The 27,261-nt window shown below is 44.1% G+C and overlaps 1 protein-coding gene and 1 pseudogene across 1 annotated transcript; both read left to right on the top strand.

Moving 5' to 3' along the window:
* Positions 1 to 748: 748 nt before the first annotated feature.
* LOC125514015 (F-box/FBD/LRR-repeat protein At1g13570) lies at positions 749 to 4,368 on the top strand. Its single transcript, XM_048679261.2, has 5 exons — positions 749 to 1,047; positions 1,264 to 1,376; positions 2,571 to 3,395; positions 3,477 to 3,632; positions 3,725 to 4,368. The coding sequence occupies exons 1-5, from the start codon at positions 969 to 971 to the stop codon at positions 4,136 to 4,138; spliced, it is 1,587 nt and encodes a 528-aa protein (XP_048535218.1). The 5' UTR covers positions 749 to 968; the 3' UTR covers positions 4,139 to 4,368.
* Positions 4,369 to 8,318: 3,950 nt separating this feature from the next.
* On the top strand, positions 8,319 to 24,208 carry LOC147963586 (uncharacterized; annotated as a pseudogene).
* Positions 24,209 to 27,261: the final 3,053 nt, after the last annotated feature.

Genomic DNA, 27,261 nt, shown 5'->3' with positions numbered 1-27,261 from the left:
CTAATATTTGTTCAAAAATTCAAAAAAAATCGCATTTTAAAAATTTGTTTGGAATTTCGTAATTTGTTCACAACTTCAAAAGATAGTTCACGTTTTTCAAAAACATTTTCTTCTATTTCAGTTTTTTTGTTCGCATATTCGAAAAAATGTTCCTGTCTACGATTTCTTTTCCAGATATTCAAAAAATGGCCGCAGTTTTTCAAAATATACACTTTCAGAAAAAAAATGTGCACTTTTTTTATGATGTTCACTAGAGTAACTAATTCCGGTTCGGTACAGTAGACAAATTCGGTTGGACGGTTGTGCTAGGTTATTTCAAATGCGCGCTGTTGTGCGACAAGCAATGCTAGTTAGCTGGAGTGGTTGGGAGTACGCATTTGCAAGCTGTTTGTTGCCGGTTTGATTCCTTCCATTGCGCCTGTCTCTTTTTTTTGTTTTCTTTTCCTTGGAGCGGTACAGCTCTATGGGCCGGCCCCGTCAGGCTGCCTCCCTGTGTGTCGGGACAACAATTTGACGCAAAGAGCGTCGAGGTCTCCCAGACTGACGCTACTGTACTCGTTCGCTGCTGGTCGCTAGGTTGGGCCGGCCCAGTCGGATATCCGCCTGTGCGTCCCGAAAACTGCTTCCTATTGGGTCGTTCCACTGGAGCGCTCGCTGTAGGCCCAGTGATCAAACAAGAAGGTGGGAAAGAACAGATCTTGGGCCGGCCATCGCAAACAAGGTGGGAGAGAAAAGAATAGGAAAGATAGCCGCACCTAGGGTTTGGTAGAGTTATTACTCTTTCTTTCTTTGCCTTCTCTGTTTCGGTGGAGTGGATAACCCCGCCCGACCGCTCCGGCGCCGGCTCGAATTTGAGTTCGAAGCGGAACCAAAAACAAAGATTTATAATGAGAGGAGAGCAGGAGAAAAGTTGAGATCTGAAGGAGGTGTCGAGATCTGAAGTGGTTTCTCGGCCAGATCCCTCATCCATGGGGCTGTTTGCGCTCAACAGGCTCATGTCTCTGCAGCGCGACCGGCAGCGGCGTCGGCATCAAATTCGAGCCCGGTGTAAGGCCCCGCCCCCCTCTCTGTTACGTTTGGCTGGGTCCATGTTTTGTTCTCCAATCGGGCTCTTTGAAAGTTGTAATTTTTTTGCTCGAGGAAGCAACGGGGAGTTTCAACTAGGGGAAACAGTCAAGAGATTGGGTGCCTTTTCTGCTTTCTTCTATCCATGTCAAGAGATTGGCTACCATGACCATACTCCTTTTGTTTCCCCTGTCTCAGGTCGGCTTATGGCCTCAATGACGACGGGTAAAAGGAAGGGATCGCCCTGTCAACAAGATGACGACTCTGAATCTGGCAAAATTAAGAGAATGGCAATCCCAGAGCTCCCAGAGGTACATTTTTTCAAGCATAATGTCACCGGGACTGCTCTAAAAGGACTAATTCTCGGGACTATGCTAGACTAGCTGCATAATATTACGATTTGAAGACAGAGAAAAGATCCTTTTGGTCACATATTAATGTAGTAACAGAGAGAAGTTATTTTTGGTCACATCCTACTACGTATAACACAAAAAAGATGATTTTTTTTTACTCAACCAATGAGAAACTCGACAATTTGTTATAGCTGTAGCTGGTCTCTCTGCAAAGCATGGTAACGTGTCCCAACACAGCTTTCCAGAATTTTGTGCGCAATTTAGGTGCTTTGGTAGTATGTCTTGTAAAAGTGAACAGAAAGCTTTGATTAGCACTATGAAGCTAGTGTTGCGCTGTAACAAAGTTCATGTGATAATTGATTGGGATATATTCATCACAGAAATTTGAAAAATGATTAATCTTTCCACCTGCTGCAGAACCTTTTCCAAAATATTTGATTCTGCTATTGTGGTACCCAAATCTACAAAAAATATCAAAACTTTCACAATTGCACTATAGATGCTGTAGCCTGTAGGGTTGATTTTTAGCTTTTGTGCAATTTGTGCTACCTAAAGCTATTTATGAATTGAACTCTGCATTTTCTGCCTTTTTTTTCTTTATCTTCATGGTCTTCTTGAACATCTCTTCATCTTAGTTGCCCAGGTTCATGTTTTTCATGCAATGTCAGTGTCATTTCATAGACTTCCATTTGTTTAACTTTTCAGTTTTGATATGCTATTTGTACCCTATGCTGAAATTACATATTCATTTCTGTTTCGTCACTGTTTTTAACCCATTTATAAACATATTATTGCACAATAACATACTCCAAATTGCACAGAAACATCATTGTTGGCTGGCAACTGATGCAAGCAGAAGTATATTTCATGAAGTAGTTAATTGGTTTGAGCTGTTAGCAACTGTCTCCCCCTCGTCCTCCACCTCCAAAAAGCCAGTAATAATGTTAGAAAAAAAATTCTCTATGCATTGCTGAGTTTAACCTAGCACAGTTGCGTTCCTTTGCACTATCTACCTATGTAAATCAGTGCACCCTGTGAAGGGCTACCTGGGTACAATGTTATTCGTGTGGTTTTACTGTTTTTCTTTCTCCAATTGTACCATTGACCTTGCACTTCCAATTTTGATCTTTTATCCAATTCTTGTGTGTGCAGGACATATTGCTTCGTATACACTCCTTAATGCCAATGCGTGAAGCTGCTCGTGCTGCTTGCCTATCTCAAGCCTTTTTACATTCCTGGAGATGTCATTCCAATCTCATATTTAATAAGTATACAATTGGCTTGAAGAGTGCGAGTGGCGAGAAGTTCCACCACAAGGTTGACTGCATTCTCAGGAAACACAAAGGCAGCTTGAAAACATTCAAGCTTGAGTACAATGAAATGAATGGGCTCGATGACTTCAGTTATTTTGACCGTTGGCTTCAGATTGCTCTTAAGCCTGGGCTTGAAGAACTCACCTTCGTGTTGTCTGAAACTGAAACAATGAGAAAATACAACTTCCCGTGCGCTCTTTTATCTGACAGGGTTGGAAACTCACTTAGGCACCTTTCACTTCGTTTTTGTGACCTCCATCCCACAGTTGAACTTGGCCCCTTGAGAAGCCTGACAAGGCTGTGCCTGTGCTATGTGAGCATTACGTGGAATGAGTTAGAGTGCCTTCTTTCCAACTCTCCTGCTTTGGAGCTATTAGATCTTACTAGGTGCACTGAGATTCGGTGTCTGAAGTTATCTTGTGCCCTGCAGCGCCTCATTATGCTTAGTGTTTTAGAATGCAGGAGATTGACAGTGATAGAGAGCAAAGCACCAAATCTCTCTAGTCTTTACCTTAGAGGAAGCAGCTTAGACTTCTCACTTGTGGAAACATTGCAATTGAAGGAATTATACTTGCAACAAGACAACCTTATCCGTGATGCCTGTGCCAAGCTGCCACCCATGCTGCCAAATATTGAAACTCTTGCCATAGAATCACCGTGGGAGGTATATATTCTCTGCAATATGCAGGTTACATTAGTCATCCCTGGTATAGTGTATCTGATACATGTCATTTTTTGTTTGCAGGTGGTCGATGCACCAATGCTGCCTACCAAATTCCTCTACCTTAAGCACCTCAACATTAATTTGAGAACAGGAACAACCGAGTACCGGCCATATGACTATTTTTCTCTGGTTTCTTTCCTGGATGCTTCTCCTTCCTTGGAGACTTTGGAATTAGATGTAAGGCGCTGGCGCTGTTTATTCATTTCATCCTGCAAAGCATCTGGGTCCGTTTAACTCAAATCATTATTATCCTTTCTATCTATTGTCAGGTGACTCAGTTGCGTATGTTGCACAAGTCAATTTTTGCTGATTCTCAACTGAGGCACATGCCTGAACACCGCCATAGCTGCCTCAAGAGCGTGAAGATCAGTGGTTTCAGCTCTGCGAAGTGCTTGATTGAACTGACATGTTATATTCTCAAGAACGCGGTGTCACTTGAGTGTCTTACATTGGACACCATTTATGGGCATAGGTGTTATGATGACGGCAAGTACGATTGGTGTATGCCCATGGGGGTTGGTATTCTCATGGAAACCCCCAGGGCACTCTCGGCTATCAGAACATACATTGAGAATAAAGTTCCATCTACAGTTAAGTTAACTGTTATGGAGCCTTGCAGCCAATGCCAGGCTAAAGCATTACGGCGGGCATTATCACAGTCGTGCAATGCGGTTTCCATTTAATTTTAGCTAACTGCTCCCCTGTTCAGAGCCATTTAGGCTGTGGCCCAATGTAACAGAATGTAAACTTATTATAGGACCATTTTTTTTCCTGAAGCATCAGACCTTTTCAATGTCTAGTTTTTGTAGTGTTTTCTTTGTAGGGATTAGTTGACAGTTTATTTTTGTTTGGGCCAGTGTTGTGTTTATTTTTGTAGTGTTTATTCAGTCGCAAGATGTGGTGTTGTGTTTTCTTTCTCAGGGTATTGTTACTGGCAGCAGCAACAGCTTGGCGCCCCGGTTTTGTTTATCACGCTCACAATACTGAGTCTGACCGTGCGGCTCATAGAGGCCGTGAGCTAGAGATAGGAAGGGCAAGTAAGGGAAATGACCTTGTTCTGTTAAGAGTGAAAGTGTATCAATTCATTTTGCTTCTACCGGCTAGCAAATTTGCTCCACATCAACTGTTTTTTTTTTCAATTTGGTGAGATTTGTATCCAACATGGCACTTTATTTTGCGTCGTCCAAGCACAATGGAGATGCCTGTCTTCCAACATTACAATTTCATCCTTAGGTCAAACATTTTTTTACAATTGTTATGGACTCTTTACGAAAAATATTTAAATTGAACTTGTCTTCCAAATAAATTGGTATATGCATCCGAATAAATATGAGTTTGCATCCAAAGAAATGAGCATTTGCTTCCATAGAAAGAATATGGAATCTGAATGCATGGAAATCAGGATTTGCATTCGTACAACAGAAAGGACGCCCTGCTTCCACAGATATATATTTTGCTTCCAAATCATTATGTTACGAATCTGAATCCATAGAAATCAGGATTTGCATCCGTACAACAAAAATGATGCCCACCCCCTGAATTTCAGCCGGGGGTGGGGCCCAACCTCCCCAGTCTCTCCAATCCTATTAGCCTATGATTAATTAAGTCGGTAGACTTCGTAAACTAATCCCCGTGGCTCATTATGCCGGGGGTCGTACCATAGTGAACAGAAATGTTCGCTAACAAAAGGTTTGATTTGGCTACGTCGCCTGCGACTGTCTCAAACTTTCTCTTTTTGTTTATGCAGGTCCCACTACCTCGTGTCGTGTCTAATTAGAGGAAGACATCCTTTTATATGGTTTCTGCATTCACATGACAACCATTAGGATTTACATATGCCCGTGCGTTGCAACTGGAAAATTTGATGTTTTGTGCAAGCATAATGTCGCATAGCATCGGATTCGCTACGAAGAACATGTTGCAACGCAACATCCTTCTACAAGATGAACATAAAAAAAAGATGCAATTTAGCCGCGTTCATATTTTCTTTTTCAGGCATAATCTGCCATTAATTCCATTTAAGTATAATCCTTCAATTAATTACCATGAAGTCCTCACCCATTTTAGTCTGGAATCAAATCCTTCATTTTCTAATTTAGTAGCCCCACCACGTTGAAGCCTACGGATCCTTCCTTTAATTATCCTACCTTTTTACTTCAAATCCTTCCTTTATTTAGCCTCATATATCCAAATATTCTATTTATTAAGCCTATAATCTTTCTTTTAATTATTCCACCGGTTTACCCATAGTTCTTTCTTCAATTAGTCACATCCTATTTAAGCCCATAATCATTTCTTTATTAGCTCATTCAATTAATTAGCTCACCCTAAACATGTATGTTGGTTGTTTCCTAGGGCCGCTCATATATTTACTGGTGGGAACCATTGTAAAAGAGCGAGGTGGATTTAGGAAACATGAAAGATGCATAGCTCATTGGTTGTTACATTGAAGAGCCAGACAGTAGGTCCTCTGTTCAATTCCCACAATGTTGATTTATTTTGACCCAATTATTTTTCGCGGTCTCTGTGAAAGCCCATGGAAGGCCCATCAATGTACAAGCACTTGGCCCAGATGGCTTATCTTGTGTAGAGCGAACCGTACGAAAAACATTAGCGTGCGCTCAAACCAAACGAAATCAACACTGTCTAAAAAAACACCAAACGAAATCAACAAAAAGGACTAAACCAAACCAAGAATACATATTTCCTTTAATAGTAGGTATAGAATTTTTGCGTGGAAGCCATTGGGATTGAAATCATATTAGCAGTACTTTGTACTCATCCATATGATTCACTATCAAGATTGCACTAGCAGTTCCCCCACAAGAAAAAGAGATTGCATTGACATTTATTCCCTCTGTCCCAAATTAGTTGTCTACACTCGCATCTAAACAAATCTAAAACAACTTCTTTTTGAAAGATCTTGCCAGTGCTGGCTTTGCATTATCATATGTACACTAGTAGAAAACAGGGCTTTGGTCCAGGCCAGAAAAGGGCATTAATCCCGGTTCTCCTACGAACCGGGACCAATGAGTGGATCAGTCCCGGTTCGTGAGGCCAGGGCGCCGGCCGAGCCTCGAGGGCCATTGGTCCCGGTTCGTCTGACCCCTTTGGTCCTAGTTCCAGACACAAATCGGGACCAATGGGCCTTGCTCCTGGCGCAGCACCGTTAGTCCCGGTTGGTGGCTGGAACCGAGAATAAAGGTTAGTCTTCTGTCCCGGTTCTAGCCACCAACCGGGACTAAAGATATGCCTATATATACCCTCGCCCCTGCCTGCTCACTCCTCTTTTTTTGGCCGTATGGGAGGTGTGTGCATGCGCTGCTCTGTCTTCCTTCTATGCATGCACATGAGGTGTTCGATGAAATGGCCGAGCCACACTTAAACTTTCTCCTCTCCAAGCTCGACCTGCAAGCTCCATTTTCCCCAAGATTTGTCTGGGTTTGGCGGTCCGTCCCGTCCCGTCCCCGTCCTCACCGCCGTCGATCGCCCATGCCGATCTCGTCGCCGGCACCACCGTGGTGAGTCTCTTATTATTATTATCCTCTTTCTAAAAGAAAAAAAAATTCTTACTTGTATGATTTAGATAGATACTTGTATGATTTTCTTACTTTTATTATTGTTTGTTATTATATAGTGCCATGGTTTTGGTATCCGCCCCCGTCAGCCCTCGTCCTGTCTATGATTCGGATGTGGTATATTATCTTTTAGGGTTTTTATCAGTTATGCCATCGGTTGTGTCCCACTACTCAGTTTTGCCACTAGAAATTTCAACTGCTCAAAAATGCCATCGCTTTATTAGACACATGCTCAAAAATGCCACTAAACACCATATTGTGATCTCAAATCTCTTTTGCCATGTTATAATGACATAAATACCTATGAACCAACATGCCAACTCTCCCTCTATCTCACTACAATAAAGTATGGGGCCCACTTGATCCCAACAACGTTCTTATTTTCTTATAAAATTATTCGCTTGGTTACTCCTGACAAGTGGGGCCACACATATCATTGTGAGATAGAGAGAACTGACATGTGGGTCTAGGCTTATTTTTGTCATAGAACATGGTCAACGGGTTTGACGTAAAAATAACAATGTCTAATGGCATTTTTGAGCAAACATCTAACAGAATGATGGCATTTTTGAAATATCTAATGGCATTTTTGAGCAAGCATCTCATGGATTGATGGCATTTTTGAGCAGTTGTAACTTCTAATGGCAAAACTGAGTAGTGGGACACAACTAGTGGCATAGATGATAAAAACCCTATCTTTTATTATGATTTGTTTCATTTAGTGTTTATGACAATTATGCCGCCCAACGTGACATAGATGTTTTTATCTAGGAGGTATGTGAACCGGAAATTCCAACCGACCCTCTTGTCGAGAGGTTAAATTTAGTTGAAAAAGAAAACAATTACTTGAAGAAAAAAATGAAAAAAAATTGAGGAGGAGAAGATGGAATTGGAGTTGCATGTTGCGGATGTCGTCGATGATCACGAGATATGCAATGCGCTTGAAGATTAGAAAGATTAGAAAATATGCCATTCATAATGAGGCTTGGTAACATTATGCCGTTGGATCAATTGTTACCTTAGTTGTGATTATGATCGCATTTATTGTTACATTTAAATGTTTTCATAGTTTCAATGTATGTTTTAATTAGATGCTCTAGAGAGCTATATGTTGTTCTATGAAAACTATGTATGAACTTTATGTATTTCTTTTTTCAGTAATAACATTTGATCACTACTGTATTTTGGTTTTAATGTGATGATGAGCTTGTATTAATTTGGTCACTTCTCTATTTATGATGTTTTGTAATGGTTTTTGATACACTTAATTATATAATGCACGCAGATGAATCGGCAATGGATGTACAGTGACCGATGCACCTCCGAGTACATTGAGGGCCTGCATAAATTTCTTGAAGTGGCTGAGGCAAACAAGCAGAATGGTTTTATGTCTTGTCCATGCCTGTCTGTGAGAATACGAAGGATTACTCTAACTTGAAAACCCTTCACATCCACCTGCTTGAGAATGGTTTCATGCCACACTATAATGTTTGGACCAAGCATGGAGAAAGAGGGGTTATTATGAAAGACAACGAAGAAGAAGAGGATGATGACAACTATCCCCTGAATGCGGTGATACTGCAATGGGGAAAGCTGAAGATCAAGTGGAACAAGATGATGTGTCGGATGATGATCTTCACCGGATCATTGTTGATGCAAAGAGACAATGACAAAGTGAAAGGGAGAAGTTGAAGTTCGATCGCATGTTAGAGGATCACAAAAAAGGGTTGTACCCAAATTGCAAAGATGACAACACAAATCTCGGTACCACACTGGAATTGCTGCAGTGGAAGGCAGACAATGATGTATCTGACAACGAATTTGGGAAGCTACTGAAAATAATGATCGAAGAAGCTTCCAAAGGATAACGAATTGCCCGACTATACGTATGAAGCAACGAAGTTTCTATGCCCTCTAGGATTGGAGGTGCAGAAGATACATGCATGCCCTAATGACTGCATCCCCCACTACAAAAAAATACACTTCCGTGATGATACGTGTTTGTCACAGTAGGTCACATTTTCTGTCATGCATGTACATCCATGACGATTTTATGACAGAATCAAGATAGTCATACCTGTGCTATCGTAGAAATGTTTCATGACATTACCAAAATTATCATCATGGAAGTGTCCACTTCCATGATGATAAATCGCGCGTCATAGAATTGCTTTCGTCAAGGGTAACCGACACGTGGTATCCACCAGATTTTCCACAAGTAAAATTCTCAATGGCCAAAGGAACCACGTGTCGGCTCACAGTTGGGACAGATGTCATCCACTCATTGGACCGAAGGTGCCTATGATATGTCGACACGTGGCATAGGCCAACAGAGGCCCATTCCTGTGAAAAGGCCGGCACGTTTGACTTGGTCAAAAGGTAGCGGGTTGGCTCGCATATAGCCCATTCACAACCCGCTAACTCACGGCCTGTTACGGCCTATCCGAATTAGGCTCAGTAGCGTCATCTGGGCCGTCCAATATGATTCCAGCCCGTTGTAACTTCTGGCCCATGTATGGCCCATGACGTCTTCCGGCCCATATGAGGCCCTTTGTAACTCTTGGCCCATTAACGACCCATGGTGAAACTGGCCCGTAATGAACAGTGTATCGCTTTATACCCATTAACGACCCGTTATTTTATTGGACCGTTTCCAGCCCGTGTTATCTTTCGGCCTTCTCAGGGCCCATTTATTCTTGGGCTCTTTTCCAGCATTCGGTTACTTATGGCCCGTTACTAGCCTTTTCTGCTTGTGGGCCAAATTCAGCCCGTGGTTATAGTCGGCCCGTTTGTGGCCCGTTAATCCACTAGGCCGTTTTCATAGCGTCATCAAATACGGTCGATTAACGACGGCCCGCTATGGTCGGTCCATGAACGGACGATTCCAACTCTAGCCCGTTTACGACCCATAATGCGGTCCGTTATTGGCCCGTGTTTGGCCAATCGATCATACGACCCGTAGAAGGCCCATGGTCACTACAGTAAATATGTAGCCCATGGTTATTGTGGCCTAGTTAAAAAAAATAGGTTATTGTGGCCACTAGCAAACCGCGAAAAAAGAACTGCACTGACTACAAGCAAACAAATAAACAAGATAACAGAGAAATAAATAAGCAAACAACTTATGCTAGGCTATCATGGCTATTACACATATTACATCCACTAGGTATCAAAGTTCGCCACCAGTGCAAATATAGGGAACGAAACAGCATATCACATACACTGGTTGTCAAAGTTGGCGACCAGTGCAAATAAACGCCACAGCAAAACAAGTCAAAAACTAGGTCACAAAGAGGCGACATGGGCGTCTGGGCGTGCTAGACAGCCAGTGTAGCCATGCATGAGTGTAGGAGATGTGTCAACCATGATTGGGACAGGCTCTGTTAGGCTGGTGTACCACGGGCCATGTAAAACATTAAGAAAGAATTCATGACCCAGGCTTGGAGAACTTGTATACCATTGAAATCACTAGCTAACGGGTAACCTTCGTAAAGGACTTTCACCTTTTCAAAGTGGTGACAATTGCCACACTGCTCATGTGTTGTCGCAACATAGGGTTTTATGCTTTTTATGTTCATCCGTTTTTTAAAACATTTTATCTCTTGAATCATGCTTTCAAATCATGTGTCATTTTTACCATTGTATTTCTTGCGTTGAGATCTTTCAAACAAGATCCCACGTCAATTGGTTTGAATGAATTTTTTTTCAAAAAAAAAACAAGAACTAAAGAAAAAAAAGCAAAAAAAAGAAAATACTGAAACAGAAAAACAAAACCGAGACATATATGTGGTTTTCAATTTTTTGAAAACACGCATGTGCTTTTTCACTTTTTGAAAGCATGTCTGTGTTTTTTTTCACTTTTTAGAAGCACATGTGTGCTTTTCACTTTCAAGAAGCACAATTGTGCTTCTTGAAAGTGAAAAGCACACATTGTGCTTCACGTGAAGTGTAATTGTACTCCTTGCGGAAGCACATCTATGCTTTTTACGTTTCAATAAGCACAACTATGGAAAACATAAATGGGCTTCATGCCGAAACAAAATGTGATTTTCACTTCCCGAAAAGCATAATTATGCTTTTTTTTCATATGGTGTGCTTCATGCAAGAAAAATGATATTAATTTTAAAAATAGAAAAAAGAAAAATCTATAAACCAAAAATAAAAATGCAAAAAACACGTCTAAAAATAGAATAAAATTGGGTTCCCGTGGATGCACCAGTACGCAACACGTGGTGGCGCTGGTTCGCACCATATGTTCTGCTGGGGGCTTCCTGTACTATCTGCTAGGTATCCCTCGCAAAGGGTACCCATCAACTAGTCGCTCCCTTATATCGCTTGTCACGTGTGAGGAGGAGGAGTACAACAAGGGAGCTCAGATGCTCTCTTTATCTGGGCCGCTGTTGGGCGTGTTTGGATATGTGCCATAAAGAATTCTGGCGCAATACGGGCTACCAGTAAAGAGGTAAATATGTGGCATACGTATGGGCATGTGGGCCAGGAAAACGGCCGCTGCGCGACGGACGTGGTGAGAATCGTTATGGCCGTCCGCGTACTGTTCCTGATCCGTGGTCCAAGTCCGTTTCGTTGAAAGAGGACCGCGGAACAGGATCTGGACTTTCCGTCCCGACGGGGCAGTTTGATAAGGACGGTGGCCGGTTGGGGAGAAGAAGGCAACAACATCGGCGATGGGGTTCCATTGCAACCCATCCGAAGGTAACGCACCATTGGTACCTGATTTTCAGCTAGATTCGTCTATGCCTGCCTATGGTTCCATTTTAACTTGGATTTTGCTGCGTGCTCCTACCCCACCAGATTCCCCTTGATTGAGGAGGTGGGCGAGAGCATAATCCCCATCGATATGCCGATGAGCGAGGTCATGGCGACGGAGCAAGCTACGGTGCTGGTCAAATTTGTGGTGACCAGAGACGTGAGCACTAGTAGAAAAGGGGGCAATGGTTCAGGCCGGGTCAGCCCATTAGTCCCGGTTCAGTCCAGAACCGGGACCAATGGGGGCATTGGATCCGGTTCGTGAGCCCAGGGGGCCAGCCAGGCCACGTGGGCCATTGGTCCCGATTCGTCTGGACCTTTTGGTCCCGGTTGGTGGGACGAACCGGGACCAATGGGCCTGGCTCCTGGCCCACCACCATTGGTTCCGGTTGGTGGCCTGAACCGGGACCAAAGGGGAGCCTTTGGTCCCGGTTCAGGCCACCAACCGGGAGCAATGATGTGCCTATATATACCCTCGCCCGCGAGCAGAGCACTCCAATGCTCTGTTTTTCTCTGGCCGGCAAGGGGAGGGGTTTGTGGTGCTCTAGCTCACCTCCTATGCACATGGGGTGTTCGATGAAATGCCCGAGCCACACTAGTTAAGCTTTCTCCTTTCGAAGCTCGACCTCAAAGCTCCATTTTCCTCGAGATTTGTCTAGATTTAGTGGTCCGTCACGCCCCACCCCCGTCTTCACCGCCGTCGATCACCTGCGCCGATCTCATCACCGACACCACCGTGGTGAGCCTCTTATTCTTATCTTCTTTCTGAAAGAAAAAATATTCTTACTTGTATGTTTAGATAGATACTTGTATAATTTTCTTACTTTTATTATTGCATCTTATATAGTGCGATGGTTTTGGTATCCGCCCCTGTCGGCCCTCGTCCTGTCTATGATTCGGATGTGGTATATATATTAATCTTTATAACTATTGGTTCATTTATTGTTTATGAAAATTATGCGGACCAACGTGACATAGATTTTATTTATCTAGGATGTATGTGAACCGGAAATTCCAACCGACCCTATTGTCGAGAGGTTAAATTTAGTTGAAGAAGAAAACAATTCCTTGAAGGAAAAAATAAAAAAAAATTGAGGAGGAGAAGATGATATTGGAGTTGCATGTTGCGGATGTCGTCGATGATCACAAGATCAAGATGGATGCAATGCGCTTGAAGATTAGAAAGAATAGAAAATATGCCATTCATACCGAGGCTTGGTATCATTGTGCCGTTGGATCAATTGTTACCTTGGTTGCGATTATGCCCGCCTTTGTTTTCGCATTAAAATGTTTTACATAGTTTCAATGTATGGTTTAATTAATTAGATGCTCTGGAGAGCTATATGTTGTTAGATGAGAACTATGTATGTACTTTGCTTTTAATGCATGTCATGATGAACTTCTATTAATTTGGACACTTAATTATATATAATGCACGCAGATGAACCGGCAATGGATGTACGGTGACAGACACACCTCTAAGTACATTAAGGGCATGCATGAGTTTCTCGATGCGGCTGAGGCAAACAAGCAGAATGGTTTTATGTGTTGTCCATGCCCTAATTGTGGGAATACGAAGTCTTACTCTGATCGGAAAATCCTTCACACCCACCTGCTTTACAAGGGTTTCATGCCACACTATAATGTTTGGACGAGGCATGGAGAAATAGGGGTTATGATGGAAGACGACGAAGAAGAAGAGTACGATGACAACTATGTGCCCCCTGAATACCGTGATGCTGCAATGGGGGGAGCTGGTGAAGATCAAGAGGAACCAGACGATGTGCCCAATGATGCTGCAACGGGTGAAGCTGCTGAAGATCAAGAGGAACTAGACGATGTGCCCGATGATGATGATCTCCGCCGGGTCATTGTCGATGCAAGGACGCAATGCGAAAGTCAAAAGGAGAAGCTGAAGTTCGATCGCATGTTAGAGGACACTAGTAGAAAACCGACCTTTTGTCCCGGTTCCTGAACCGGGACTAAAGGGTCGTTACTAATATCCTCACCCTTTAGTCCCGGTTCAAACCAGAACCAGGACAGATGGGCCTCCACGTGGCCGCTGCCGGCAGCCCAGGCAGGGGGGCCTTTGGTCCCGGTTGATGACATAAACCGGGACGAAAAGGCTTCCACGCGTCAGCAGCTGGCTGGAGCTGAGGTTTTTCTTTTTTCTAAAAAAAAGTGGTTGTTTTAGGGGTTTAGGGGGTTATTTTTAGGTTGTTATTAGCTAGCTAATAGAGAGAAGTGTCCTCTCTTATATGTAGTCCTTGGTTTACCTACGCTACTGCTATGTTCATTTCACCCGCAGATATATATATATATATATATATATATATATATAATAACTCATGCATGCTCGCATCATACATCATCATATATAATAACAAGTCCTACTAATTAATCAAGCATCATCATACAACTTCTACTCGTTATTAATAATAAGTCATACGATCATCATCCTCATAGTCATCGAACCCAACCCTACATAATTGTTCTTAGCACATGATCATCAGTATCAGGTAGGACCTAAACACACTTAAGGTAAAATAACATAAAACAATATAGACCCTGACTCTCCATTATGAAGAATGGAGATCATCCTGTCTCCAATTCTTGCGCCTCGCTTCCTTTTGCTTCCAAGAAGCTCCTTACGATTGTCCATACATTTTTTCCATCCTTTGATTATCATGTCTCCACTTCTTTTAGAAATCCGGTATGGACAGTTGAGATTCGTAGGATGACCTGGATATATGTTCAAAACACGAAGGCTGCCGCCGTTTTGATACATCAAATGAGGCACACAATCCTCTGGGATTCTCTGTTGAAAAACATAGTAATAACTTCGTAGTTAGCAATGATGTACTAGTTTTAGAAGTATGCAAAAAGATGCACAGATGTCGTAATAGTAAAAAAACTTGCCAGGGTATCTCCATGGTAGTTACCGTAGTTCAACACGTGCACTGGTGGCACGTATTGACCATAATGTTGAGGAGTTCGATTGTAGATATTGTAATTCTCAAGATCATTACAAAATCCAACCAGATGAGTTTTCTCCTTGTAAGTTAACTCAGCGCCATCGGTGTAGTAAGTTCTATCTACCATCTTCTGCACATTCTTTGATACTTCAAAATAAGCTGTCAATGGAAATAAGCTGTCAACTATTTTGAAATGAACAATATAAATTAGTTAATAATTAACTATGTTTGAGAAACTCACATAGCGGTAGAACTGGAGGAGTATCAACAAGGACCCAAATGTCCATATTGTCTTGCTCGATTTCAGGATCACCAAGATCCATGGTGACAAGCATACCCTCATCAAAACCATACAATTTGCAAAATGCTTCCCAATTTTTGCAACCAAAATGGGTTACGCTCTCAGCATTATACAACTTTACTTCAAAATCCACATCATGATGGGTCCTTAGGTGAATTTTCTTCGTTTCAAAATTTTCATGGTCTTCAAAATCCATCCTCTCCAAGACATAGCGTCTTGCATGGCATGGGATAAACTATACTCGAATTGTAAAAGATGAAAATTACACGTTGAAATAGTTGAAGTCATGCTTAATTATGAAAAAAAAACTTGTCATCGTTGCGTACCGTTTCAACTTCGAAGGTCTCCTCGAGCTTAATGCTGAAGCACCGACCATCGTCCAGGTGAGGCCTGCCGCACTCACCTCGATCGTCGTGGCACCAGTCACACTCCCCCGGGAGACTTTCGTCGTCCGATGATGACATTTCCTATACGTTCATAATTCAAAGACTAAATTAGATCATTATTATTCAACTAATCATACGCATATGCCTTGCATAGTGCTCTCCAATTTGAGCATTCAATCAGAAAAATCAAATCGCAAAATAAAGTAGTATTCAAATTAGGATGCCTTCAATTATAAGAAAAACTACATCATCTCCATGTGTCCGTACATCGAATATTATCACTAATACACGCCGAATACTATATATCATACATATCGCCAGTACAGCTAGAACCGTAGCGCCCGACGGATATCGGCGCGGGCGGTGGACACCCAAAGGGAAGGAACCATCACAGGATCATAGCTCCAGTGAGATGCCTGAAGAACCTGCTAGGTATTCTCGAACCTGCCCTCCAACGCAACCATGTAGCGACGGACGTGCTCGTCCTCCTCGCTGACACGGTGACGTACCACCTCCGCGGTGTCCGGAAGCCTCGGCACCGTCACTGGCCCACGCGGCCGCCACCAAACAAGGATCGGGTCAACGACGGGCTGGCTCCTCACCAAGCTACGCCCCCCGGAAGGTAGCGCCTCCCAGTACCACCCCGGCGGAGCCCAGTCCCGGACATGGCCCATCTGGTCAAGCAGGTGTTGTCCTCCGCCGACTCGACGACGAGGATGCGGGATAGGCATCATCCACGTCGATGCGGGAATAATTGCTTTAACTAAAAAAATAAACTAGTTCTATTAATTTTCTTGCTAAAATTTAACTATTTCTATATATAGTAAATAAACTAGTTTTCTTAAATCAACCAGTTCAACTACTACTAATATAAGTAGTTAATTACTATAAATAAAATAAAGTAGTACTAACTAAAAATAAACTACTTGTATATATAGTAGAATAAAGTAGTACTTATTAAATCAACTAATTCAACTACTAATTAAACTAGTTCAAAGCACTAACCTAGAATGTACTATCCTAAAATGCACTAACAGTAGAACTAATAACCTCAAGTGCATTAAATCAACTAACCTTAAATGTAACTTTTGCAACACAATTTTTTTTTCTGAATATGCACATATATACATATGAACATATATATACATAAATTGAAAATAATAATTCTATGAACAAAAAAAATCATACATCAATTCATACATATCAATGGATCATACATACATCTGCACATATATACATATACATACAACATCCATATATACATGTCGGGGCGGTGGATCATCCAAAAAATATATGAAAAAAACAGAGAGAGCAGGCCGGGGCGGCAGCGGCGGCGCGCGGCAATGCAGAGCAGGCCGGGGCGGTGGCGGCGGCGCGCGGCAAGCAGAGAAGGCAGGGGTGGCGGCATGGGGGAAGGGGGAGGGCTGGGGCTCACTAGGCGGTGACGACGAGGCGCGGCAGATCGGGCGGCGACGGTGAGGTCGGGGCAGAGAGGGCGACCACGTCGGGGTGGCGCGGGGCGGCGACGGCGTCGGGGCGGCGCGGGACGGCGTTAGAGGGGCGCGGGACGGCGCGCGGCGACGACGGCGACGGTGAGGCGCTGTTGGGGAACGTAGTAATTTCAAAAAATTTCCTACGCACACGCAAGATCATGGTGATGCATAGCAACGAGGGGGAGAGTCTGATCTACGTACCCTTGTAGATCGCAACGGAAGCGTTGACACAACGTAGAGGAAGTAGTCGTACGTCTTCTTCCCGATCCGACCGATCCAAGCACCGTTACTCCGGCACCTCCGAGTTCTTAGCACACGTTCAGCTCGATGACGATCCCCGGGCTCCGATCCAGCAAAGCTTCGGGGAGGAGTTCCGTCAGCACGACGGCGTGGTGACGATCTTGATGTACTACCGACGCAGGGCTTCGCCTAAGCACTACAACGGTATGATCGAGGTGGAATTTGGTGGCAGGGGGCACCGCACACGGCTAAGGAACGATCAACAATGATCAACTTGTGTGTCTATGGGGTGTCCCCTGCCCCTGTATATAAAGGATGGAGGAGGAGGCCGGCCAAGGCATAAGGTGCGGCCAGGATGGGAGTCCTACTAGGACTCCAAGTCCTAGTAGGAGTCCATCAAGAGGGGAGGAAGGGAGAAGGAATAGGAGGAGAAGGAGAGGTGGCCGGCCCCCTTTTCCCTAGTCCAATTCGGACCAAAGGGGAGGGGGGCGCAGCAGCCTTTTCCTCTTCCCACTAAAGCCCATCAAGGCCCATTACTTCTCCCGTAACTACCCGGTACTCCGAAAAATACCCGAATCACTCGGAACCTTTCCGATGTCCGAATTGTTGGGGAACGTAGTAATTTCGAAAATTTTCCTACGCACACGCAAGATCATGGTGATGCATAGCAACGAGAGGGGAGAGTGTTGTCTACGTACCAACGCAGACCGACTGCGGAAGCGATCACACAACATAGAGGAAGTAATCGTACGTCTTCTTCCCGATCCGACCGATCCAAGCACCGTTACTCCGGCACCTCCGAGTTCTTAGCACACGTTCAGCTCGATGACGATCCTCGGGCTCTGATCCAGCAAAGCGTCGAGGAAGAGTTCCGTCAGCACGACGGCGTGATGACGATCTTGATGTACTACCGACGCAGGGCTTCGCCTAAGCACTACAACGGTATGATCGAGGTGGAATTTGGTGGCAGGGGGCACCGCACACGGCTAAGGAACGATCTCAAGGATCAACTTGTGTGTCTTTGGGTGTCCCCTGCCCCCGTATATAAAGGTTGGAGGGAGGGGGCCGGCCGGCCAGAGAGAGGGAGGCGCAGGGGGAGTCCTACTCCTACCGGGAGTAGGACTCCCCCCTCCAATCCTATTCCAACTAGGACTCTCAAGGGGGAAAGGAGAGAGAGGGGGGCCGGCCCCTTCTCCTAGTCCTACTAGGACTTGGGGAAGGGGGGGCGCGCGGCTAGGCTGTGGGCTGCCCCTTTTCTCTTTTCCACTAAGGCCCAATAGGCCCATTAGTCTCCCGGGGGGTTCCGGTAACCCTCCCGGTATTCCGGTAAAATCCCGATTTCACCCGGAACACTTCCTATGTCCAAACATAGGCTTCCAATATATCGATCTTTACGTCTCGACCATTTCGAGACTCCTCGTCATGTCCGTGATCTCATCCGGGACTCCGAACTCCTTCGGTACATCAAAACTCATAAACTCATAATATAACTGTCATCGTAACGTTAAGCGTGCGGACCCTACGGTTCGAGAACAATGTAGACATGACCGAGACACGTCTCCGGTAAATAACCAATAGCGGGACCTGGATGCCCATATTGGCTCCTACATATTCTACGAAGATCTTTATCGGTCAGATCGCATAACAACATACGTTGTTCCCTTTGTCATCGGTATGTTACTTGCCCGAGATTCGATCGTCGGTATCCAATACCTAGTTCAATCTCGTTACCGGCAAGTCTCTTTACTCGTTCCGTAATACATCATCTCGCAACTAACTCATTAGTTGTAATGCTTGCAAGGCTTAAGTGATGTGCATTACCGAGAGGGCCCAGAGATACCTCTCCGACAATCGGAGTGACAAATCCTAATCTCGAAATACGCCAACCCAACAAGTACCTTTGGAGACACCTGTAGAGCACCTTTATAATCACCCAGTTACGTTGTGACGTTTGGTAGCACCCAAAGTGTTCCTCCGGCAAATGGGAGTTGCATAATCTCATAGTCATAGGAACATGTATAAGTCATGAAGAAAGCAATAGCAACATACTAAACGATCGTGTGCTAAGCTAATAGAATGGGTCATGTCAATCAGATCATTCAACTAATGATGTGACCTCGTTAATCAAATAACAACTCTTTTGTCCATGGTTAGGAAACATAACCATCTTTTATTAACGAGCTAGTCAAGTAGAGGCATACTAGTGACACTCTGTTTGTCTATGTATTCACACATGTATTATGTTTCCAGTTAATACAATTCTAGCATGAATAATAAACATTTATCATGATATAAGGAAATAAATAATAAATTTATTATTGCCTCTAGGGCATATTTCCTTCAGGCGCAGCCTGGCGGCGTCATCGATCGGGCGGGGAAGAACGAACTGAATGAAAAATTTCACAAGTGCTACTTATATAGACGAAGCATTGGTCCCAGTTCGTGGCAACAACCGGGACCAATGCCCCCTTTTAGTCCCGGTTGGTGCCACCAACCGGGACCAAAGGCCACTTTTCGGCAGCCCAAAGGGCGGGAAGCGGAGGCCTTTGGTCCCGGTTGGTGAACCAACCGGGACTAAAAGGGGGCATTGGTCCCGGTTGGTGCCACAAACCGGGACCAAAGGTATGCATTGGTCCCGGTCCGTTGCGCCAACCGGGACCAATATCCTGCACCTGCCAAAGCCGCGGTGCGGTGGGATGTTTAGTCCCACCTTGCTAGCTGAGGAGCGGCCACACCTGTTTATAAGCGCTGTCTCGCCATCTCCATCGAACTCCTCAGAACTGCAGGCCTATGGGCCTAATCTCACACCGCTATGCCTGTGGGCCTGCTGGGCCTTCTGCGGGCCTGAATCCTGGCCCATGGATGGGCTTCTAGTCGTATTCAGGCCGTGGTGGCCCAGTAGGTGGCATCTTTTTTTTCTTTTTTCCTATTTATTTTTTCATTTCTACTTAGAACTAAATACTTATAGTTTTTTAGTGATTTTTTTTCTTTTAGGTCACAAAAATTATAAACTTTCTGTTTGTGCCATTAGTTTTCAAATTAGAATAGTTAAAATTTGAATTCTTTGAAATTTGTGTGAATCTCAAGTTTGTGATTAACTTTGTCGAATAGTTAAAATTGATTTTTGAGTCAATCTTTTTCCTGCTATTTAATAGTAGGTGGCACTTTTTTTGTTTTGTAGTGATTTCTTTTTTATTTTAGGTCACAAAATTTGTTTATGAATAGTTAAAATTTGAATAGTTTAAATTTGAATTTTTTAAAATTTGTGTGAATCACTAGTTTATAAATCACTAGTTTACTAAATTTGTGTGAAAACACTTTGTAGAATAGTTAAAATTGATTTTTGAGTCAATCTTTTTCCTGCTATTTAATAGTAGGTGGCACTTTTTTGTTTTGTAGTGATTTCTTTTTTATTTTAGGATTTATAAAATCAAAAAACTCAAAAATACCTTGCTGCAATTTATTTATCTTTACCTTATTTTACACGTTTACTTATCTTTTATACCTATCTCTAACAGATCTCAAATTATAAACTTTCTGTTAGTGCCATTAGCTTTCAAATTATAATAGTTAAAATTTGAATTCTTTGAAATTTGTGTGAATCTCAAATTTGTGATTAACTTTACTAAAAAAATGAACATAGATGCGCCTATAGAGAAAATTCAACCTAAATTCATTATCAATTTCTACGAATTTCAGAGAAATTCATTATGAATTTAGGTCAAATTTCCTGTATAGGGGCATCTATTTTCATTTTGAGAGGAGCTCAACAAGGCAAAGAGGGACGGGCTTATAAAAACCAGTGTGGGCGCCCTTCGGTTGGCGAGGTGGGACTAAACTGTGAATCGCAACGAGGACCGACCATTTAGTCCCGGTTCGTGGCACGAACCGGGACCAAAGGGGAGCCTTTGGTCCCGGTTCACACCACCAACCGGGACCAATGGTGGTGGGCCAGGAGCCAGGCCCATTGGTCCCGGTTCGTCCCACCAACCGGGACCAAAAGGTCCAGACGAACCGGGACCAATGGCCCACGTGGCCCGGGCCGCCCCCTGGGCTCACGAAACCGGGACCAATGCCCCCATTGGTCCCGGTTCTGGTCTGAACCGGGACTAATGGGCTGCCCCGGCCTGAACCGTTGCCCCCTTTTCTACTAGTGGGACCACAAAAAAGGGTTGTACCCCAATTGCGAAGATGGCAACACAAAGCTCGGTACCATACTGGAATTGCTGCAGTGGAAGGCAGAGAATGCTGTGCCTGACAAAGGATTTGAGAAGCTACTAAAAATATTGAAGAAGAAGCTTCCAAAGGATAACGAATTGCCAGACAGTACATACGCAGCAAAGAAGGTCGCATGGCCTCTAGGATTGGAGGTGGAGAAGATACACGCATGCCCTAATGACTGCATCCTATACCGCGGTGCATACAAGGATCTGAACGCATGCCCGGTATGCCGTGCATTGCGGTATAAGATCAGACGAGATGACCCTGGTGATGTTCACGGCGAGCCCCACAGGAAGAGGGTTCCTGCGAAGGTGATGTGGTATGCTCCTATAATACCACGGTTGAAACGTCTGTTCAGAAACGGAAAGCATGCCAAGTCGATGCGATGGCGTAGTGAGGACCGTAAGAACGACGGGAAGTTGAGAGCACCCGCTGACGGATCACAGTGGAGAAAAATCGTGAGAAAGTACTGGGATGAGTTTGCAAAGGACCCAAGGAACATATGGTTTGTTTTAAGCGTGGATGGCATTAATCCTTTCGGGGAGCAGAGCAGCAATCACAGCACCTGGCCTGTGACTCTATGTATGTATAACCTTCCTCCTTGGATGTGCATGAAGCGGAAGTTCATTATGATGCCAGTTCTCATCCAAGGCCCTAAGCAACCCGGCAACGACATTGATGTGTACCTAAGGCCATTAGTTGAAGAACTTTTACAGCTGTGGAATGGAAACGGTGTACGTACGTGGGATGAGCACAAACAAGAGGGATTTATCCTAAAGGCGTTGCTGTTCGTGACCATCAACGATTGGCCCGCTCCCAGTAACCTTTCAGGACAGAAAAACAAAGGATACCACGCATGCACACACTGTTTAGATGACACTGAAAGTATATACCTGGACAAATGCAAGAAAAATGTGTACCTGGGCCATCGTCGATTTCTTCCGACCAACCATCAATGTCGAAAGAAAGGCAAGCATTTCAAAGGCGAGGCAGATCACCGGAAGAAGCCCGCCATGCATACCGGTGATCACGTACTTGCTATGGTCAATGATTTACACGTAATCTTTGGAAAGGGTCCCGGCACACTAGCTGTTCCGAATGACGCTGAGGGACACACACCCATGTGGAAGAAGAAATCTATATTTTGGGACCTACCCTACTAGAAAGACCTAGAGGTCCGCTCTTCAATCGACGTGATGCACGTGATGAAGAACCTTTGCGTGAACCTGCTAGGCTTCTTGGGCGTGTATGGAAAGACAAAAGATAAACCTGAGGCACGGGAGGACCTTCAACGTTTGCACGAAAAAGACGGAATGCCTCTGAAGCAGTATGAAGGTCCTGCCAGCTACGCTCTTATGAAAGAAGAGAAAGAAATCTTCTTTGAATGCCTGCTCAGTATGAAAGTCCCGACTGGCTTCTCGTCGAATATTAAGGGAATAATAAATATCCCAGAGAAAAAGTTCCAGAACCTAAAGTCTCATGACTACCACGTGATTATGACGCAACTGCTTCCGGTTGCATTGAGGGGGCTTCTACCGGAAAACGTCCGATTAGCCATTGTGAAGCTATGTGTATTACTCAATGCAATCTCTCAAAAGGTGATCGATCCAGATATCGTACCAAGGCTAAGGAGTGATGTGGCGCAATGTCTTTTCAGTTTCGAGCTGGTGTTCCCACCATCCTTCTTCAATATCATGACGCGTGTCCTAGTTCATCTAGTCGACAAGATTGTCATTCTGGGACCCATATTTCTACACAATATGTTCCCCTTTGAGAGGTTCATGGGAGTCCTAAAGAAATATGTCCGTAACCGCGCTAGGCCAGAAGGAAGCATCTCCATGGGCCATCAAACAAAGGATGTCATCGGGTTTTGTGTTGACTTCATTCCTGGCCTTAAGAACATAGGTCTCCCTAAATTGCGGTATGAGGGGAGACTGACTGGAAAAGGCACGCTAGGAGCGGACTCAATAATATGCAGGGACGGGCATTCTTGTTCTCAAGCACACTACACAGTTCTACAGAACTCTACCTTGGTGACCCTGTATGTCGATGAACACAAGAACAGTCTGCGCTCCGAACACCCGGAGCAGTGCGACGAGTGGATTACATGTGAACACATTAGGACTTTCAGCAGTTGGTTGGAAGCACGTCTCAGAGGTGACAACACTGTTTGTGATGAGTTGTACTTGTTGTCCAGGGGACCATCTTTGACTGTATTGATTTACAAAGGATACGAGATAAATGGGAATACATTTTACACGATTGACCAAGATCAAAAGAGCACCAACCAAAACAGCGGTGTCCGCTTTGATGCAACAACCGAGAAGAGAAAGGACACATATTATGGTTACATAGTGGACATATGGGAACTTGACTACGGACAAGATTTTAAGGTCCCTTTGTTTAAGTGCAAATGGGTCAATCTGTCAGGAGGCGGGGTACATGTAGACCCACAGTACGGAATGACAATAGTGGATCTGAAAAATCTTGGGTACACTGACGAACCGTTCGTCCTAGCCAATGATGTGGCACGGGTTATCTATGTGAAGGACATGTCTACCAGACCGAGAAAAAGAAAAGATAAGGAAGCGAATACATCATACGATGAGCCAAAGCGCCACATAGTTCTTTCAGGAAAAAGGGACATCCTGGGAGTGGAGGGCAAGACAGACCTGTCTGAAGATTATGAAAGGTTTCATGGAATTCCTCCCTTCAATGTCAAGGCTGACCCAAGCTTCCTGATAAACGCTGAAGATTATCCATGGTTACGGCGCAATAAGCAAATGACATAAGCGAAGAAAAAGTGAAGACTTTCTCCCGCAACTATTATGATGATACCATGCCAAATTTGTAACAGACTAGTATGCTATGCCAACTTTTTCAGAGTTCATTTGAAGACTATGAATTTAGGTCGAATTTTCTCTATAGGTGCATCTATGTTCATTTTTTTAGTAAAGTTAATCACAAACTTGTGATTCACACAAATTTCAAAGAATTCAAATTTTAATTATTCAAATTTGAAAACTAATGGCACTAACATAAAGTTTATATTTTTTTAAAACTAATGGCACAAATAGAAAGTTTATAATTTTGCTGACCTAAAAGCAAAAAGAATTAAAAAAATAAAGCAAGAAACAAAAGAAAATAAATAATACAGAAAACAAAACAAAAAAACTGGAAAAAAATAAAAAATAGCAACAATAAGTATTTTTTGTAAGTAGAAACAAAATAAAATAAATAATGCAGAAAACAAAACAAAAAAACTGGAAAAAATTAAATATAGCAACAATAAGTATTTTGTTGTAAGTAGAAACAAAAAAACAAAAAAAAAGTGCCACCTACTGGGCACCCACAGCCTGAATACGACTAGAAACCCTACCATGGCCCAGGATTCAGGCCCGCGGGAGGCTCAGTAGGCCCACAGGCACACATTGCACGGTTAGGCCCGAAAGCCTGCTTTAGAGAGGAGCTCGAGAGGGAAGGCGCACCGCACCTTATAAACAGGTGCGGCTCCCTCTCAACTAGCGAGGTGGGACTAAACATTTGGGCGTGGGGCAGCACAAGGCCTTTGGTACCGGTTGGTGGCACCAACCGGGACTAAACGGGGGAATTGGTCCCGGTTCGTGGCACAAACCGGGACTAATGCCCCCCTTTAGTCCCGGTTGATGCCACCAACCGGGACCAAAGGCCGCCGCTTCCCGCCCTTTGGGCTGCTGAAAAAAGGCCTTTGGTCCCGGTTGGTGGCACCAACCGGGACTAAAGGGGGGCATTAGTCCCAGTTTGTGCCACGAACCGGGACTAAAGGCTTTGCTATATAAGCAGCACTTAGCAGTTTCTCCAAAATCCATCCCTTTCTTCTCCGCCCGACGCCCGCTGCTCTGCCTCGTCGCCGTCGCCGCCGAGCCGTCAGGCTGCTCCACCTCGTCGTCGCCGCCGCCTCCGACGCCGTCAGGCTGGTCCACCTCACCGTCGTCGCCGCCTCCGACACCGTCAGGCTGCTCTACTTTTCCGTCGCCGCCGCCCTCGATCGACACCATCTGCCCCGACGCCGGCGCCGGTCCTCGCGCCCCGACGCCGCCCGCCGTGCTCCGCCACCCCTCTGTGAGCACCTGCCTCGCGCCCCTGCCTTGCCTCGCTCCCGCGCCCCTGCCCTGCCCTGCCCCGCCGGCGCCACCGCTGCCGCCATGCCCCTCTGCCCCGCCGGCGCCACCACTTTTTTTATTAGTTTAATTTTTTTTCATATATATATATATAATGTATGTGTATGTATGTGGCTATATGTTTTTGTTCATATGTTGCAATATGTTTTTTATTTTTATTAGTTTATTTTTTTGTTCATATGTGATGTATATGTGTATGTTTCTATAATGTATATGTGTATGTGATGTATGTGGCTAGAATTTGCTAAATATATATGTTAAAAATGTTTTTTGTTCATAGAAAGTTTTTTGTTCATATATAGAAAGTTACAATTTTAGAAAAGTTTTATATATGCAAAAGTTACAATTTTAGAAAAAGAAGGATATGAAAGAAGAAAGTAAGAAGAGGAAAGAAAGAAGAAGAGGAGAGGAAAAGAAGAGGAGAAATAAATAAGAAGAAGAAAAAAGAAGAAAAAGATTCTATTTTCTCTTCCTCTCCACTATTCCTTTCTTCTTCTCCTCTTTTTTTTCTTCTTTTTTTTCTTCGATCTTCTCCTCTAGCTATTCCTTTCTTCTTCTCCTCTAGCTATAGGGTCTAGGGATCGAGGGTCGAGGGTTCCAGGGTCGTCTAGGGGACGAGGGTTCCAGGGTCGTCGAGGGTTCGAGGGGTCGAGGAAGAAGAGGATAAAAAAAGAAGAGGAAGAAGAAAAAAAAGAGGAGAAGAAAGAATAGAGGAGTTACTCCTCTATTCTTTCTTCTCCTCTTTTTTTCTTCTTCTTCCTCTTTTTTTTATCGGGAACGAGGGTCGTCGAGGGACATAGATGTAGTGTCGTTGTTGTCGATATACCCCCTCCCGATAGCTTCAACACGTGGGGGGGGGGTCGATATTACCCCCTCCTTGAAGCGTTTTCGAGGCCACCCCAAACCCTTGAAGCGTTGTCGAGGCCACCCCAAACCCTAGAGAAGCAGCGTCGAGGCCACTAATTAATATATATGATTCCTTACTATGATTAGCTAGCTAGTTCTACGTTTGCCACTAATATATCCATCTGTCATGTTTGAATAATAATTGCCATGTTGTAAATATTTGTAGAAACTATGGACATCGCCCGAGACGAAGCAAAAGAAGCGTTGTTGAGGGACATAATCGCAGAAGGAAGTGATGCCGTCTCGTTGTTTCTCAACGACACCGATGGTATGGAAGGAGAGGGTGAAGAAGCTGGCTCCGGTGACCTAATGCCGGTGCAAGAAGGAGAACGTGAGGACGGCTTCGGTGACCCAATGCCGGTGCAAGAAGGAGACCGTGATGACGGCTCCGGTGACCGAACCGAGTCCGACCAGGTATATATATTAGTTAAGCCTGTGCTGACTAGCTAATTGATGCATTCATTGTTTTGGTATGTACACATATTAATTAAGTCTTTGTTCTTTTTTCTAGCCCTCTAGATCGAGCACAACTGAGGTAAAGAGACGAGGCCCGAAGAAAAAGTTGAGCTCGAATGAAAGGTTTGAGATCATAGCAATCACGCCCGACGGCCAACCGATTGAACCCGTCCGAACAAAGAACGCATTTGTTGCTCAGTGCGGGGTTCTGGTTAGGGACAAGATCCTGATCAGCATCCAGCAATGGTTAAAGCCGGCTACAGAAGACCCTGAGGTGTCTTACGTCAATGATATGCAGAAAAATGATCTTTGGACTGAGCTGA

Source organism: Triticum urartu, chromosome 6A, assembly GCF_056163025.1.
Source record: "Triticum urartu cultivar PI428250 chromosome 6A, HENAU_Tu73, whole genome shotgun sequence".
NCBI lineage: Eukaryota > Viridiplantae > Streptophyta > Magnoliopsida > Poales > Poaceae > Triticum > Triticum urartu.
The sequence above is the reverse complement of the archived record's forward strand: the minus strand, read 5'-3'. Positions and strand labels throughout refer to the sequence as shown.

Coding starts and splice junctions, on each gene's coding strand:
- LOC125514015 (XM_048679261.2), top strand. CDS start 969: ATGGGGCTGTTTGCGCTCAACAGGCTCATGTCTCTGCAGCGCGACCGG. Junction 1,048..1,263: donor GCATCAAATTCGAGCCCGGT/GTAAGGCCCCGC, acceptor CCCCTGTCTCAG/GTCGGCTTATGGCCTCAATG. Junction 3,633..3,724: donor TGGAGACTTTGGAATTAGAT/GTAAGGCGCTGG, acceptor ATCTATTGTCAG/GTGACTCAGTTGCGTATGTT.